At 39.4% G+C, this 13,731-nt stretch overlaps 2 protein-coding genes across 2 annotated transcripts; one reads left to right on the forward strand and one right to left on the reverse strand.

Annotated features, from left to right (window-relative positions):
• Window positions 1-803: 803 nt before the first annotated feature.
• LOC133710713 (F-box protein FBW2-like) lies at window positions 804-2,795 on the reverse strand. Its single transcript, XM_062136849.1, has 3 exons — window positions 2,668-2,795; window positions 1,623-2,035; window positions 804-1,513 (listed from the first exon to the last, which is right to left on the reverse strand). The coding sequence occupies exons 2-3, from the start codon at window positions 2,033-2,035 to the stop codon at window positions 1,069-1,071; spliced, it is 858 nt and encodes a 285-aa protein (XP_061992833.1). The 5' UTR covers window positions 2,668-2,795; the 3' UTR covers window positions 804-1,068.
• A 5,151-nt stretch (window positions 2,796-7,946) lies between these two features.
• LOC133713026 (glycine-rich protein 23-like) lies at window positions 7,947-9,069 on the forward strand. Its single transcript, XM_062139149.1, has one exon. It carries the CDS (start codon window positions 7,972-7,974, stop codon window positions 8,833-8,835), a length of 864 nt encoding a protein of 287 aa, XP_061995133.1. The 5' UTR covers window positions 7,947-7,971; the 3' UTR covers window positions 8,836-9,069.
• Window positions 9,070-13,731: the final 4,662 nt, after the last annotated feature.

Consider the following 13,731-nt stretch of genomic DNA (forward strand, 5'->3'; position numbering starts at 1 on the left):
CATATTTTAATGTTGTTTCAGTAGTGAATCAAGGTAGCTTGAGAACAGTAGCCTTTCCATTGCTACGGTTCACGACAAACTTTAACAAAAGCATCAATGGAGAATCGATCCTTATCTATTTGATAATCCTGCACAAACCTATCGTAAAAGGGACCAAAACCCTTGGGCTAACGTTCAGCGTCAACACTGAAAAGACAAGGTTCAAAGTCTGGGAAAATGAGGCATTGCCAGCATGAAGAGTTGAGGCTTGCTTTGTGCCAGGACTTGCACACAAATGAGACACCAAAGAGTAGCGATTCCATTCCAAGTTTTTCGAGCAATTCACCAAGCAGTCATTGTTCAACTCCTCCCATCTTCGTTGATCCATTTAGTACAAGAAAATGAGCCAACTGCAAAGGGAAAACACCACTAATCTGTAGAGAAATAGATCCAACAAATTAGACAACAGGAATGAGTGTAAACTGCAAATGAGAATTTCGTCCTTATAATAAAAGAGGAATCACCAGCAAGAAGTTATTGTAATACCAATTTACTAAGAAAATTGATTAATATCGTCTTATTCCAATGTACCAAACATACCATAGACTCTAATTTTTCATTTCTGTCTTTACAAATTCTCTTCATCCTTCATCAGTTAGCTCAACAGTCTTTGTCATTCAATTACCTAAACACCTCTGCCAAAGTGCCAATGTCCTTATTTAATTTTGCAGATCAATACTCCATTAAATATCCAGAGGAAATAAGTCAGATGTGGAATGCTTCCATGGGATAGATGCAAAATGGCCAGAATCACACTAATCCCCTTGAAATAAAATGAAAGTAATCTTCTATTGTCACAGTACACAAAGGATCTGTACTCACACACACTTTTTGCTCACAAATGTAGTCAGAGATGTCACAGAGAAATATCAAATTGATACATATTGATACATATCCGATGACATAACAGAGGAACCTGTTACATCTTCAATTGCAATACAAAACCAAAATCTAACATCAGTCCTGAGTTATGTCTCCATCAATTCAATCATGTTCAATTGATAGCTGACAACTGCGTCTACAGAACACTTAATACACAAATGTGCTAATATGAGAAGCAAGCTTAGATATTTCATCGTCAACCTTAAAACCTACACAATCTCTCATATCCAAAAGCACTAGCTCTTTGCACCTCAGCAGTAAGCTGATGAGATCTTTTTGATCAATGTCACACTTCCTAAAGCTCAAGTACTTTATTTTAGGCAGCAAGGTGGCAATCGAGAATGTCCCATATTTACATATCTGGGAATTCGACACGCGCAAATCTACAACATTCTTGCAGTGAATGCTGATCTGTACCAGGAGTGCAACATGATTAAATCTCTGGTTGCGGTAGCGGTGGCAGCTGCTTTCCAATGACAATGTCTCCAAATTTGTACAATTCGTAATCAGTTCCTGAACTGCGAGGGAGTACTTTGAAAGGATTGAGAACTTGTAGTCACACGATAGAGACAAAAACTTAAGTCCAGGACACCTGCAACCGACAGTAGTATACCATGAAGTATTTGTGGGGGAAATGGAAACTTACTTCATGGAAAGATGCAATCTACAAAGAATACATGTCTGGTTCGGAGAAAACTTACACATCTGAAACAGACGTAAGAACTTCTTCTGTGGAGTTTTGAGGTAGCTTAAGAACGGTAGGAAGTCCGTTGCTGCGCTTGATGACAACCTTTATAATACCACCGATTGAGAAACGACCGCTGTCAATTTGATATTCATGCATGAATCTGTCATAGAAAGCACCAAAACTCTGAGGTTTGGACTCATTGTCCGCAGAGGAAGCATCATATTTGATATTCTCATCTTCGTCAACAGCATTATGATCAATGTCTGGAAAAATGAGAGATTGCCAACATGATGGATTGTGGCTTGCTCTATGCCATGACTTGCACACGAATGGGACATCATAGAGCAGTTCCTCCATTCCAAGTCTTCTAAACACGTTTAGTAAACAGTCAGGGTTTAACTCGTCCCATCGTCGTTGTGTATCCATCTGTAAAAGAAATGAAATGCAGAGATAAAGCCATCAACACACACCACCTAAGTGTACAAACAAACACACTTCTTGCTGTTTGTGTATATTATGCACATCAATATACAGTACACACATATATTTTACAGATAAAGTGCGCCCCTAATCTGACAAAAATCGAAAAGAATACTAGGACGAACCTCATCAATCAGATTAAGACTCCAGAATCGATCAAATACACTGCATTTTAACACACATTACTATATTTTGCTGAAGATTCTGCATCCCTTCTAACTATGATGCAGGTCTACCCAGAAATCAGAAAGCAAAACTGAATGTACTAGAAAACCAAAAACAACAAATTCGAACCATTTAGTAAATCAATTTGACACTCCAATCCCGTTTTCAGTCAATGAACAGTAACATAGCTCAATAAATGAAAGCTTTCAAGTTTCAAGTAACAGCATCAGCAGAATATCATACAAACCAATATAGAGTGTTCAAAAATGAAAGCTTTGCGAAGCTTGAAGCCATAAAAGCCTCAATAAACCCCTACAAAATCCCCGAAATGAAATCCAAAATAGAAAAAACAATGTCGCATATTCGATTCCAAATACGAAAAAAACAAAAAAAAAGCCCGGAACTACTCTAACCTGAGTCTGAAACTTTAGAAGGTAAAACTGGCGACCGATATGAAGCTCTGAAGATGGAAGCAATCACACAGGACCCTCTTTCTCTATGCTGTTTTTTTTTTTTTTTTTTTGGACAAAAGGGATCAATTAAGCTGACCCACAGCTAGCCCAATGGGCTGAAAGTAGAAACATACAACCAATCTGTTGGACATGCCTAAACAGACAAAAAATTAAAGGGTTAATGCTTATACACCCCAAATCCCTGAGAATACTTCTCATACACCCCAGTGTCTTATTTTTCTTCCTCTTTACACATCTTTTTCTCCCTTTTATTCCTACCTACCCGTCTTATCAAAACTCCTACCAGTAGTATCCTTCCTTGTTGTCCTTGTCAGTTTGATTTCTTTGCTGTCTATTTCATTATTTGCTTAAAAGTCAGTTTTGTTGAAACGTGGTGGGCCCATCAGAGTTTTATTTGTTTGAATATATATGCAGATGTTACAATCATCCTCTATTTCAAAGATAAACAATACGCTTTACTATTCAGAATTTCGATCGTTGACAGACTTGAGTTGAATGCTATCTGTAAAAATACTAGCAAAGAATTGCAAAAGGAAAGAGAAAAATTGAGAAAATTGAGAGATTATAGAGAAAGTCTTAATAGAGAAACCCCCAACTACTGGGATATCATCTATAGACTTCAAACTAGAATCTATAAATTAGAACAAGATATTGATAATCTCTTATATGTTCTGGAAGAGGAACAAAAACCTCTTGATTATTTGAGCATTGGTTAGATCCGCAAATCACTGGTATCAGAGCTTGTAAAGAGCTCAGCAGGGGAATCCCCAATGGGGACAATGTCTGATTTGATAATAGAGAGACTGAATTCTCTATTAAAATCCTCTGATGAAAAATATCGCAGAAAGAAATATCTAGATATCAAGAGCATCTAGAAAAAATTCCTATTATAATCCATCAATTAGAAAAATTGGAAAACAAACTGGATTATATCAAAAAACTTCCAAAAACGGAAGAAAAAAAACTAACAAGTGTTAGTAGAAAAACCAATGAACAGCAAAAAAACGCTGGATTCTATGAAAAATATACTGAAGGACAAGAAAGTGCCTACAGTAAAAACAAAGAAAGCTAATGGATCAAACCATTAGAAAGACCAGAAAAGAATCCTGTTCCAAACATGATTTTTCTGGATCCCTCAACTAGTTCTACTAGTATTCGGTATGAAAATCCGAAAGAAACTCGAGATGTCAATATGATGAGCATCTTCCGGAAAAAGAAAGAAGTACAACTCTTAAATGCTGAAGAGTTCGAATACAACGAAATCGAGTATGAGGTAAAAAATGCCTCAATTCCAAAGCTAGATTTCAAACAAATCTACAAAAGGGGAACATTTGACCTGATGGATAGCCATCATTTCAAATTACTGGAATTTACAACCCCCTCCACAACAGGAGAAACAAATCTACTACTGATCACTCCTGAAGAAGTTGCCAGAGCAAGAACAAAAAAGTATCAATTTATGCACATTGGAGCAGTCCAAGTCGGCATAAAATTACTTGCTCGAGAAGGAATAAACTGTTCAGTTCTATGTGTCTTGCAAGACAATATACTAACAGATTTTCAAGCTAGTCTTTTGGGAACCCTTGAAGCATCTTTATGCAATCAAGTGGCTTATTTCAACTGCTTTCCAAACTTCTCAACCAGCTTGAAAGATGCAGCTCACTGTCTAAGACTGAGAGTCAAGACAGATGGCATATCTATGAAAAATGATATGCAAGAACTCGCAATAGTATACAGAATATACTACAAACTGATGAGTACTACAGTAGAGCCAAAGACATAGATATCAAATATCCCTGGTCTTACTACTGGATTCCTCACCAGTCAGAAGAACCATTCACAACAGATTCACAAGGTTATTTGGAATGAAGTAACTTTCCCTATTGAATGGAAACTTTCAGGTAGAGGTGGCAAACGGGCCACTAAGCACGAGCACGGCACGGGCCCGGCATGCTTAAAAGCGGCCCGGCACGGCCCAAGCCCGTTAGTAGCCCGACACGACCCGAGCACGTTAGAATAACGGGTTGGGCTGGGCCTAAGAATATTGGCCCATTGGCCCGGCCCGGCCCGAGACCGTAATGGGCCCGGCACGGCTTGAGCACGACATATTGTGGGCCGGCCCGTTATAAACACAAAATTTCATTTTGTTTTTAAAAATATTTAAAAACTACAATGATGAGATTTGAATATGAGACATTTTTATTAAAATCTCATGACAATTCCACCAATGCTTTCTTTTATATTGTCAAAATAATGAAACAAAACATTATATCCTTGTTTTGACATAAGTATTTTTTCTAAATATTAAATATATATTTATTAATAAAGACTAATCTCATAATAATACAACTATAGAATGAAGGAAAGAATAATAGATACTAAATCTTCATTATATTAATAAAGATTAATCTCACAATAATATACTAAAAACAATATATTTTGAGTTTTTTTTTCTTTCTTTCTTATAGTGGAATATAAAAAATTATTAGAAATCTAATCTTAAAAAGCTAAGATTAAGAAAAACGTTGTAGAACTTAATTTATTTTAATTTTCTAAATAGTTAAATAAAATTAATTTTTATTTGTTCAAATTAAGATTTTAAAATTGTGCTTTATAGTGGGTAGACACGAGCACGGCCCGTTATTGACCCGGCACGAGCACAGCCCGGCACGATATGGGCTCGGGCCATGGGCTGGGCTTAATGTTTAAGTAAATGGGCCGGCAAGAGCCCGGCACGATAATAAATGGGCCGGCACAAGCACGGCACGAAGCACGACTAGGCCCTCTTAAAATGGGCCGGGTCGGCCGGTTTGCCACCTCTACTTTCAGGTCCGAAGCTACCAGCAGAAAGTGCAAAAGCTAAAATTTATGAAAGTAGAAAGACTGGAGAAATCAGTCTAAATTTTGACAATCACAAAAAAAGTGATGTCTGTCCTGAGAACATCAGGATAAACAAAAATCTTCTTAGAAGAAGCTACAGCACTAGGGAAGCTAGTGTGAGTGGTACAAAAAACTCTGAAGAACCATCAGAGTCTATAACTGAAGAAGAACTGGAAGCTGATCTAAACAGACCAGTTAATATGCTTAGAGCACAAAAGCTCTATGATCTCTATGAAGAAGCAGAATTCTGCGAAAATCCTGAACGATTAGAAAAACTAATCGAAGAAATGAAAATTTTCAATCCAGGAAAGGAAAGAAAACTCTTCCCTATCAAGATATTGAAATGGAACAAGGAGAAAGCTCCAAAACTTTCATCATTAGAGAAAAGGGAAAACTGAAACTCCCTATACAGAAAGCCCCTACGGGCAGAAATGGAGAAAGAAATTCTCAAAGATTTGTCCCAGAGGACAAGATACTCAGAGTACCGATTTCTAATTATGGTATCTGGCTAGATCTAGACAAAGCTCTAGACAAGAGAAAAACTCTTGACCAATGGGTAGACAGCCTGATGATGGCCTCTGCTCTTACCCTTGGAAAATTTGAAGCTCCTGATCTTCAGATGTACTTTGAAACTACTCTCACTGGAGTAGTTTCAAGAATATTACCGTACGATTGGTGAACTAGAAAATACTGATCTAGTCAACCTGTTGCACAGGAAACTCCCTGAACCATGGAGAACAGCTGTGAGAGAAAGCATAGCTGAAAAACCAATTGAAAGATTTTCGGTTGGAGGAATTGCCGACAGAATCCGGCAATTACTAAAAGAACAATGCAAAGCCAATCTTAGAGTTAAGATGGCCAAGAAACAACTCAAATGAGTTGAAAATTTCTGCTATGGAATACTGGATATGCCAACCAACTGGGGATGTCATGAATCCAAATTCCACAGAAAAAGGAAAGAAAAATATTACTCTAAAAAAATTCAAAAAGAGTAATCAGAAAAAAGATTGGAAATTCAAGAAAAGTTTCAATTACAAGAAACAACAGGATGAAAATCCTAAAAAGAAATTCTTCAAGAAAAAGAAGAATACTCATCAACATAAACAACCAAGCAAGAAAGCTTGCAGATGTTGGTTATGTAAAGCTGAAGGGCACTATGCCAATGAATGCCCGGAAAAGGGTAAAAGATCTACTAAAGCTCTCTTTGAAGAATATGAGCATATAGTAGAAACTGCAAACATGAAAGGCTACGAAATAGCCTATTCTGATGATGAAGAAGACAACAGGTCAGTTTACTCTGCCTGGTCTGAAGAAGAAGAATCATCTGAGTCTGAGACAGATTCTGAAGTAGAGTACTTCGAATCCAGACAAATAAACGTTTTGAAAATCAAAAACTGGGAAGAAAGCAAGACATAATCCTTAATGTCTTCTTATCAGGTGAACCCTGGTACATTCGTTTGTGACTACTGCTTATGTCACGAAAATGATGGTCTCCCTATGTTTTGTGAAGAGTCAAAAAAGACTTATCACAAAGAATGCTTCATAGCTGAAGCAAGAAGAAAAACCAAGAATGGCCTTGTCAGCCAATTGGTTGAACAAGAATATGAAGAATATTTCTCTGAGCAAACAGAGAAAAAGGTAGAAACTTTGTTCCAAGAAATCATGGAACCATCTTCCTCAAAAATAAAGGAAGAAAAAATCGATGAAGATATTGAACTGGTTGAACCACCAGAAATTGTTCCAGAAGAATGTAAACCATTCATTCCAAAGGAACAAGCTCAGGAAAATGAGCTTCAACAATCGAAAGTCGTCTCTACGAGTAGATACAGCAACTACATAGAGATTGGACTAAAATTCCCTGATCACAAAAAATATCATCTACATGCCTTTGTAGATAATGGATCAGGATTTACAGTTGCAAAAAGATTTGCAATTCCAGAAGAACTCTAGAAAGAAGATAAGAAAAGAACTGCTACTGGTGTCACATTTGATGGAAGTCATCTCACCATGAATAAAGTAGCAAAAAATGTTCATATCACCATTGGTGGAGGAACATTTATCATCCATAATGTCTGGCAATCTGAAGGCCAAGGCTCAGATTTCTTGTTGGGAAATGATTTTATTCTCCAACAGAGATTTATTCAGGATGAAGAAGCAATAGGCTTCAGAAAAGGAGAACGGGTGTTCTGGGCAGATAGGCTCAATATTATTGTACCTAGTAGTGGACCTCGATCTCCTTCAATCCACTTTTAACCTATTAAATTAATCTAACCTGCCTCTTACTCGTTTCACTATATAAACCCTAACCTCATTGCAATAGCTTTTGCACTGAATTACTAGTGAGCTCTGCTCTGATAATTAACAATGAGGGTCAACATTTCAGCTGGCTGTGTTGTGGTGGCTCTCCTGTGTGTGTTTCTTGTGAGCGATTCGGTTGTGGGTGATGAAGATCCTAAGGTTAAGGACGATAAACACTTGTTTTTTAAGCGCCCAGTCCCGCATTTTGTTAAGGGAGGAGGCCTAGGTGGAGGCATTGGTGGAGAAGGTGGCCTAGGGCATGGGATTTATAGGAAGGGGTTTAAGCATGGAAGATTTCCTCGAGGTGGACTTGGCGGCGGTCTAGGAGGCTCAGGTGGGCTTGGCGGTGGCGCAGGAGGTGGGTTAGGAGGTGGCGGTGGCCTTGGAGGAGGGGGTGGTCTAGGGGGAGGTGCTGGAGGTGGGTTGGGAGGCGGTGGAGGTGCAGGAGGCGGTTTAGGCGGAGGAGCTGGAGGTGGTTTAGGCGGAGGTGCTGGTGGAGGTTTAGGCGGCGGAGGTGGACTTGGCCACGGTGGGGGTCTAGGTGGCAGAGGTGGACTTGGACATGGTGGGGGTCTAGGTGGAGGAGGTGGACTTGGCCACGGTGGCGGTGCTGGAGCCGGTGGTGGAGCTGGAGGAGGTGGTGGCCTTGGCGGTGGAGCTGGAGGAGGTGGTGCAGGTGGAGGCTTTGGCGGTGGTGCAGGTGGCGGGGCTGGAGGAGGTGTTGGAGGTGGTGCTGGTGGAGGGGGTGGGTTTGGGGGTGGTGGAGGAGTTGGTGGTGGAGCCGGTGCTGGAGGAGGGTTTGGAGCTGGTGGTGGAGTAGGGGGCGGAGGAGGTGGTGGGTTTGGTGGAGGTGGCGGAGGTGGTTTTGGTGCTGGTGCTGGGGCTGGCTTCGGTGGTGGAGCTGGATTCGGAGGTGGCGGCGGTCACTAGCTAATTAACTCACGAGTTTCTGCTGCAACTGCAGAAAGGAATGAATTAATTTACTGCTGATTAACTACGTTAGCTATTTCCTTATTTTGGAGTTTTATTCTTCTTTCCTCTTTAATCCTGCAATTTCTAGCTCAATCTAAGAATGTCTTCTTCAATCTTCATGCAAACGAAGAGAAAAGTGTATTCTTTGTGCATGGGAAGCATTTTGTTATTTTACATATAATTTCCCCCTTATCTAGCACTGTCAATTTATTTTAAACTGAAGATAAGTGTTCATTTATGGTGGTATGATCAATATCGTAAAAATGTCTCATGTGCCAAACTTCCATTATCGTAACTAGCAAAGCATGATTAGAATCTAGTTTGGTTTTGCTAAAAAGATAGAGAAATTTTTAGGTGCTACCGTCAAACCAGCTAGAATGGCCAGTTGGTCTGACGCCCCAGTAATGTTTTGACACGTGGACTCAATAAATATTTAATTTATTTATTTATACTATTATTAAGAGAAGAGATTTTGCTCTCCAAAACTGAATTTTATTTACCAATTTAATCTTTTTATATTAAAAAACTATGAAATGTAATTAATCAATAGGAATAATATAGTAAATTGTAATATAGAAAACAAAAGAATGAAAAAAATAGCAGAAAATGTGGTAGTTGTACGAAAAGTTTTCTCACTACATTTAACTTCTCCACACACATAATGGGTGGGCCCTGCTAGTAATATTTGTAGAAAGACAGTTTTAGACTTTCTCTTTCTGCTTTGTTTATCGTCATCTTCCAACTTCCAGATTTTTATTCCCTTTTCAACACCAGGTCGCGATGAATATCTAGTTCTCCTCAAAATCATCTTGAAACAGTCATACATTTAGCAATGGCTGTTGTGACCAACAACACCGAAATCTATTCTTTACGGGATTCGTACCAATACATCGCATGAGATCGACGATAAATTGTCAAATATAACTCCAGAAGTTGATCCAATATAGAAATTAACAGTAGGGATATACGAGTGTTGATTGGTATTTGATAAACAAACAAGAATCCAATCAATAAGATTTAAATTCATTCACTTATAGATGTAAAGTTTCACCAAATCCAGTTTAATTATATTGTTTAAAGCCTTAACTCCAAAGCTGCGCATCCAATTCCAATTGGTCAAAGAACCAGATTCCAATTGCTTCCACCAAATTTGCAAAAGAAACCTGAATTAATGGATAAGCAACATGAGGATATGCATCACAGTAGCCATTGACAGAAAACCCATATCGATGATAACGAAGACCCAAAAGGGTCCTTTCACAAAAGAACTGAAAAACTGACTTTTATTTGTGTAATATTTGTGTAATGCAAAAGTCCACGTGTCAAAACATTACTGGGGCGTCAGACCAGCTGGCAATCCTAGCTGGTTTGACGGTAGCACTTAAAATTTTCTCAAAAAGATGACGTTTATATCACCGCATTAAAGGAATAAGACACTTAAATGAGTAGGGAAATACCCACTCAAGTTAGCAAATTTTTATCCCCCGGTCTAAGGTTGTTACCTTAATCTTTTAGGTCATCATCTCAATGTGATCGACTTGGTGGTGTACAAAAACTCGATAAAAATAGAGCAAAATGTTAGTGTCAAAAATATTATTAATACTCAAAATTGCCATCCATTATTATTTTTTTTTTTTTTTAGGAGAACGGAATGAGGTTCTATTAATATAACAACCTCTCTCGGCAAAGTTAGAGGAATTCGAAAATTCCTCATAACACCCCCACACCTATCCAACCCTAAATCAGAGCAACCAACTTGACAAGTATTGACGCCTAAGACCTTCATTGGTGTACATTGCCACTCATCAAACAACAAACAGCAACAATCAAGCACAAATAGGGTAAATGTTGAGCATAGCTCAATTTTTCAAAAAAAATATATATATAAAAAAGCCATGCCACTCTCCACTAGCCCATACCAAATCAAGCAAAGGAAAAAGGTTACCGTAGCCAGGCTACAAGGCTGCAGCCCAGCCAGACAAAGGCCCACGACCCATAACCCATCTCCCTCCCTTCTTCCTTCAGAGAGATCAAGTTGGAGCCACCAGGGGGTGGCGCTCCATCACTTCTCCGGCAGCCGGCCTCGGGTCTCCACCATCGTCGTGATCTGCAAAGCAACTCCTGACCCGACCCACAACACAAAAGGTCCCCGCTGCTTCTCTACAACCCGACTGCGACTTTCACCTTAGAATCTCTGCCATATATATCCACCATCAACCACTTTTGGGAAGCACTGATCAAGAACCTTTAAGCTGCCTCTAGAAGCCTCGCTGACCGACATGACTACCTTGAACCAATCCTCACCGTGATCAAAAGACACCTCCGGCACCGATCGCAACTCTCACCACACCTGCACTGTCGCCTTTCCTGTCACCTCGCCGCCCTCTCGCTGGAGCCCTGCCGGTGCTTGATCTGGGGAATGCAAGTTCACCGCCGCCAACGTACGAAACCCTAGGTTTCTGCCAAGGTCACTCCGAAAAGCTTGGAGGCCTCAAGTTTCGAAAAGTTTACTTTTGCCATCCATTATTAAAAAGGGAGCTTCTATTCATACCTCCAAAATTGGCATTTGGACCTCCCCACTTAATAGATCTCCAACTTACTTTTACAAATAACCAATTTCCTATCTATACCTCTCTAATTTTCCCACAATATGCTCATCGTCCAATAAAATCAATAAAAGACCTTCTATTTTTCAGGTTTTATTCATACCTCCAAATTACTCAATGTAAAAGACCATTTTCTGTTATTGTGTTCTTCTTCATCATTACCTCATCTACTTCTTCTTGCTTTCTCATTTACTCTGGTAGTGACATTTCCATTGTGGAAACAAGTAAAAAGAAAGAAAACGAGATTTATATATGTACAGTCGATGTTAAACTAAACAAAAGCAAGATGGAAGCTGGAGTGAAAAACAAATCAACAGCTAGATGAATGAGTACAACTCCCCAGCCTCCATAAGATTTGCTAGTGGCATCCTTCTTTGTTGGAATATATGGATATAGCATAAGTGAGTTGTTTACACAGTTAGATTAAAACACCATAGCATTACTTGTCCCTCTAATATAGATATAAATGAACTGAGACAGATTATGATTGACATTTGATATTAGAGTGATATTACAGTCATTTTTCAGTGAGATTTCATAGAAGATTCATCATTTTGTTAATTTCCTTGTCAGTAATCATCTTTTACATATACCTCTGTTTTCTATTGTGGTATAACCGCTAGGATGATAGGTTCCTCTTATTGCTGAGATTCTAAGCCAGGTATCTGACCAAATGTCAATCATACCCTAGCCTATCGAAAGAGTTGTGAAATCTCTACTATGCTAGCTTCTCTAAGTTGCGGTCCTAACTTATGAACATGTACATGTGAGCGGAAATAAAAAAAACAAGTAAAGAGCTACTAACTAAAACAAGCAAACCAAATCGGTGTTGGGTGCAAAATGTAAGATCAGAGGTTAACCAAAGACCAAGGCTATATTGAATGGTGGTTAGTGCATTCAACATGGTTTAAAAAAAAAAAAAATTTAAAAATAAACTCTTTTTTCCCTCTTTTGTGTCTTTATTGGTAATTTAATATCAGTTGACAAAGTTAACTATTACTTGAAAAAAGAGATAGGTGCAAATGCCAATTTTGAAGGTATGCATAGAAGCTCCCTATGAAAAATAGGGTCCTTGACCCAAAGCCCCAAAATGAGCAAAAATGATCTCAATTACTCCAGCAACAGATTTTTGTTCCCACATACACAATTTAACAAGAAATGACAATTTTGCCCTTAATCTAATTAAGAAACTACAACGTGCCACTCGCTATATCTCTCCTCTCTCTCTCCAGATCCAGTTTCTCTCTCTCTCTCTCTCTCTCTCTCTCTCTCTCTCTCTCTCTCTCTCTCTCTCTCTCTCTCTCTCTCTCTCTCTCTCTCTCTCTCTCTCTCTCCAATCTCCATATCTGGCGCAGCGATGGCATTCACGCTTGAAGACGACGACGACCGCCCTCTCTCTCCGGCCACCAGTTCGACTACCGCGACTGCACCGTCTCCCTTCTCTTTCTCCTCCGCGCTCTCTCTCTCTCTCTCTCTCTCTCTCCTCCGCGACGACGATTTGGCCTTTGCCGAGTCCTGCTCCATTCTCCGGCCCAACTCCACCGCTGGTGAGTTGTTTCCAGCCCTCTCTCTCCGGCGAGATTCCGAGGAGCATCGCCAACCTGACTCACCTTCGGCTCGTACAATCAGTTTTCCGGTTGGGTTCCGGCGAGCTTCGACGCTAGACCACAACCTGTTGGAATGAACACTGTCGTCGGCTATAGCCAATTGCGCCGGCGTTGGCCTGATTCAAGGTGAGTTCTTTGTTTTGTGCTATTGACTTGGATTCGAAATGAAGGCCTAAGACCGAGTAAGCTTAATCAGATATCTATATACACTTGTTTATTTTAACTCGTCTCTCTGGCTAGCTAGTGAATTTCATCTTGTCCTCTTTATTAATTATATAGGTGGATGCACTGAAGCAAGAACTGGGAGAATTCAATATTTGCGCAGAGAGAGAGAAGAGAAGATCTGAGACAGCAGAGACCAGAGAGTACAGTATTTCAGTAGTGTTGTGAGTTTGGGTGCCCAAATCTTTTTTTTTTTTTGGTAAAATTGAGGCAGAAAGCCGGGGAGGAAAGAAAAAGGTAAAAACAAAAAGTTCTATTGGGGCAATAGACGTATGTTAAAGCGTCTATTGGAGGGCAATAGACGCCTGTTGGGGGGCAATAGACGTTTTGAATTGATGTAATCTCCTTTTTCTTTTTTTTCTGTAATCAAAGTTTTATTTGTCTAAATTTAGGAAGATTAGTTCCCATTCTGGCAACTG

Source organism: Rosa rugosa, chromosome 5 (assembly GCF_958449725.1).
Source record: "Rosa rugosa chromosome 5, drRosRugo1.1, whole genome shotgun sequence".
Lineage (NCBI taxonomy): Eukaryota > Viridiplantae > Streptophyta > Magnoliopsida > Rosales > Rosaceae > Rosa > Rosa rugosa.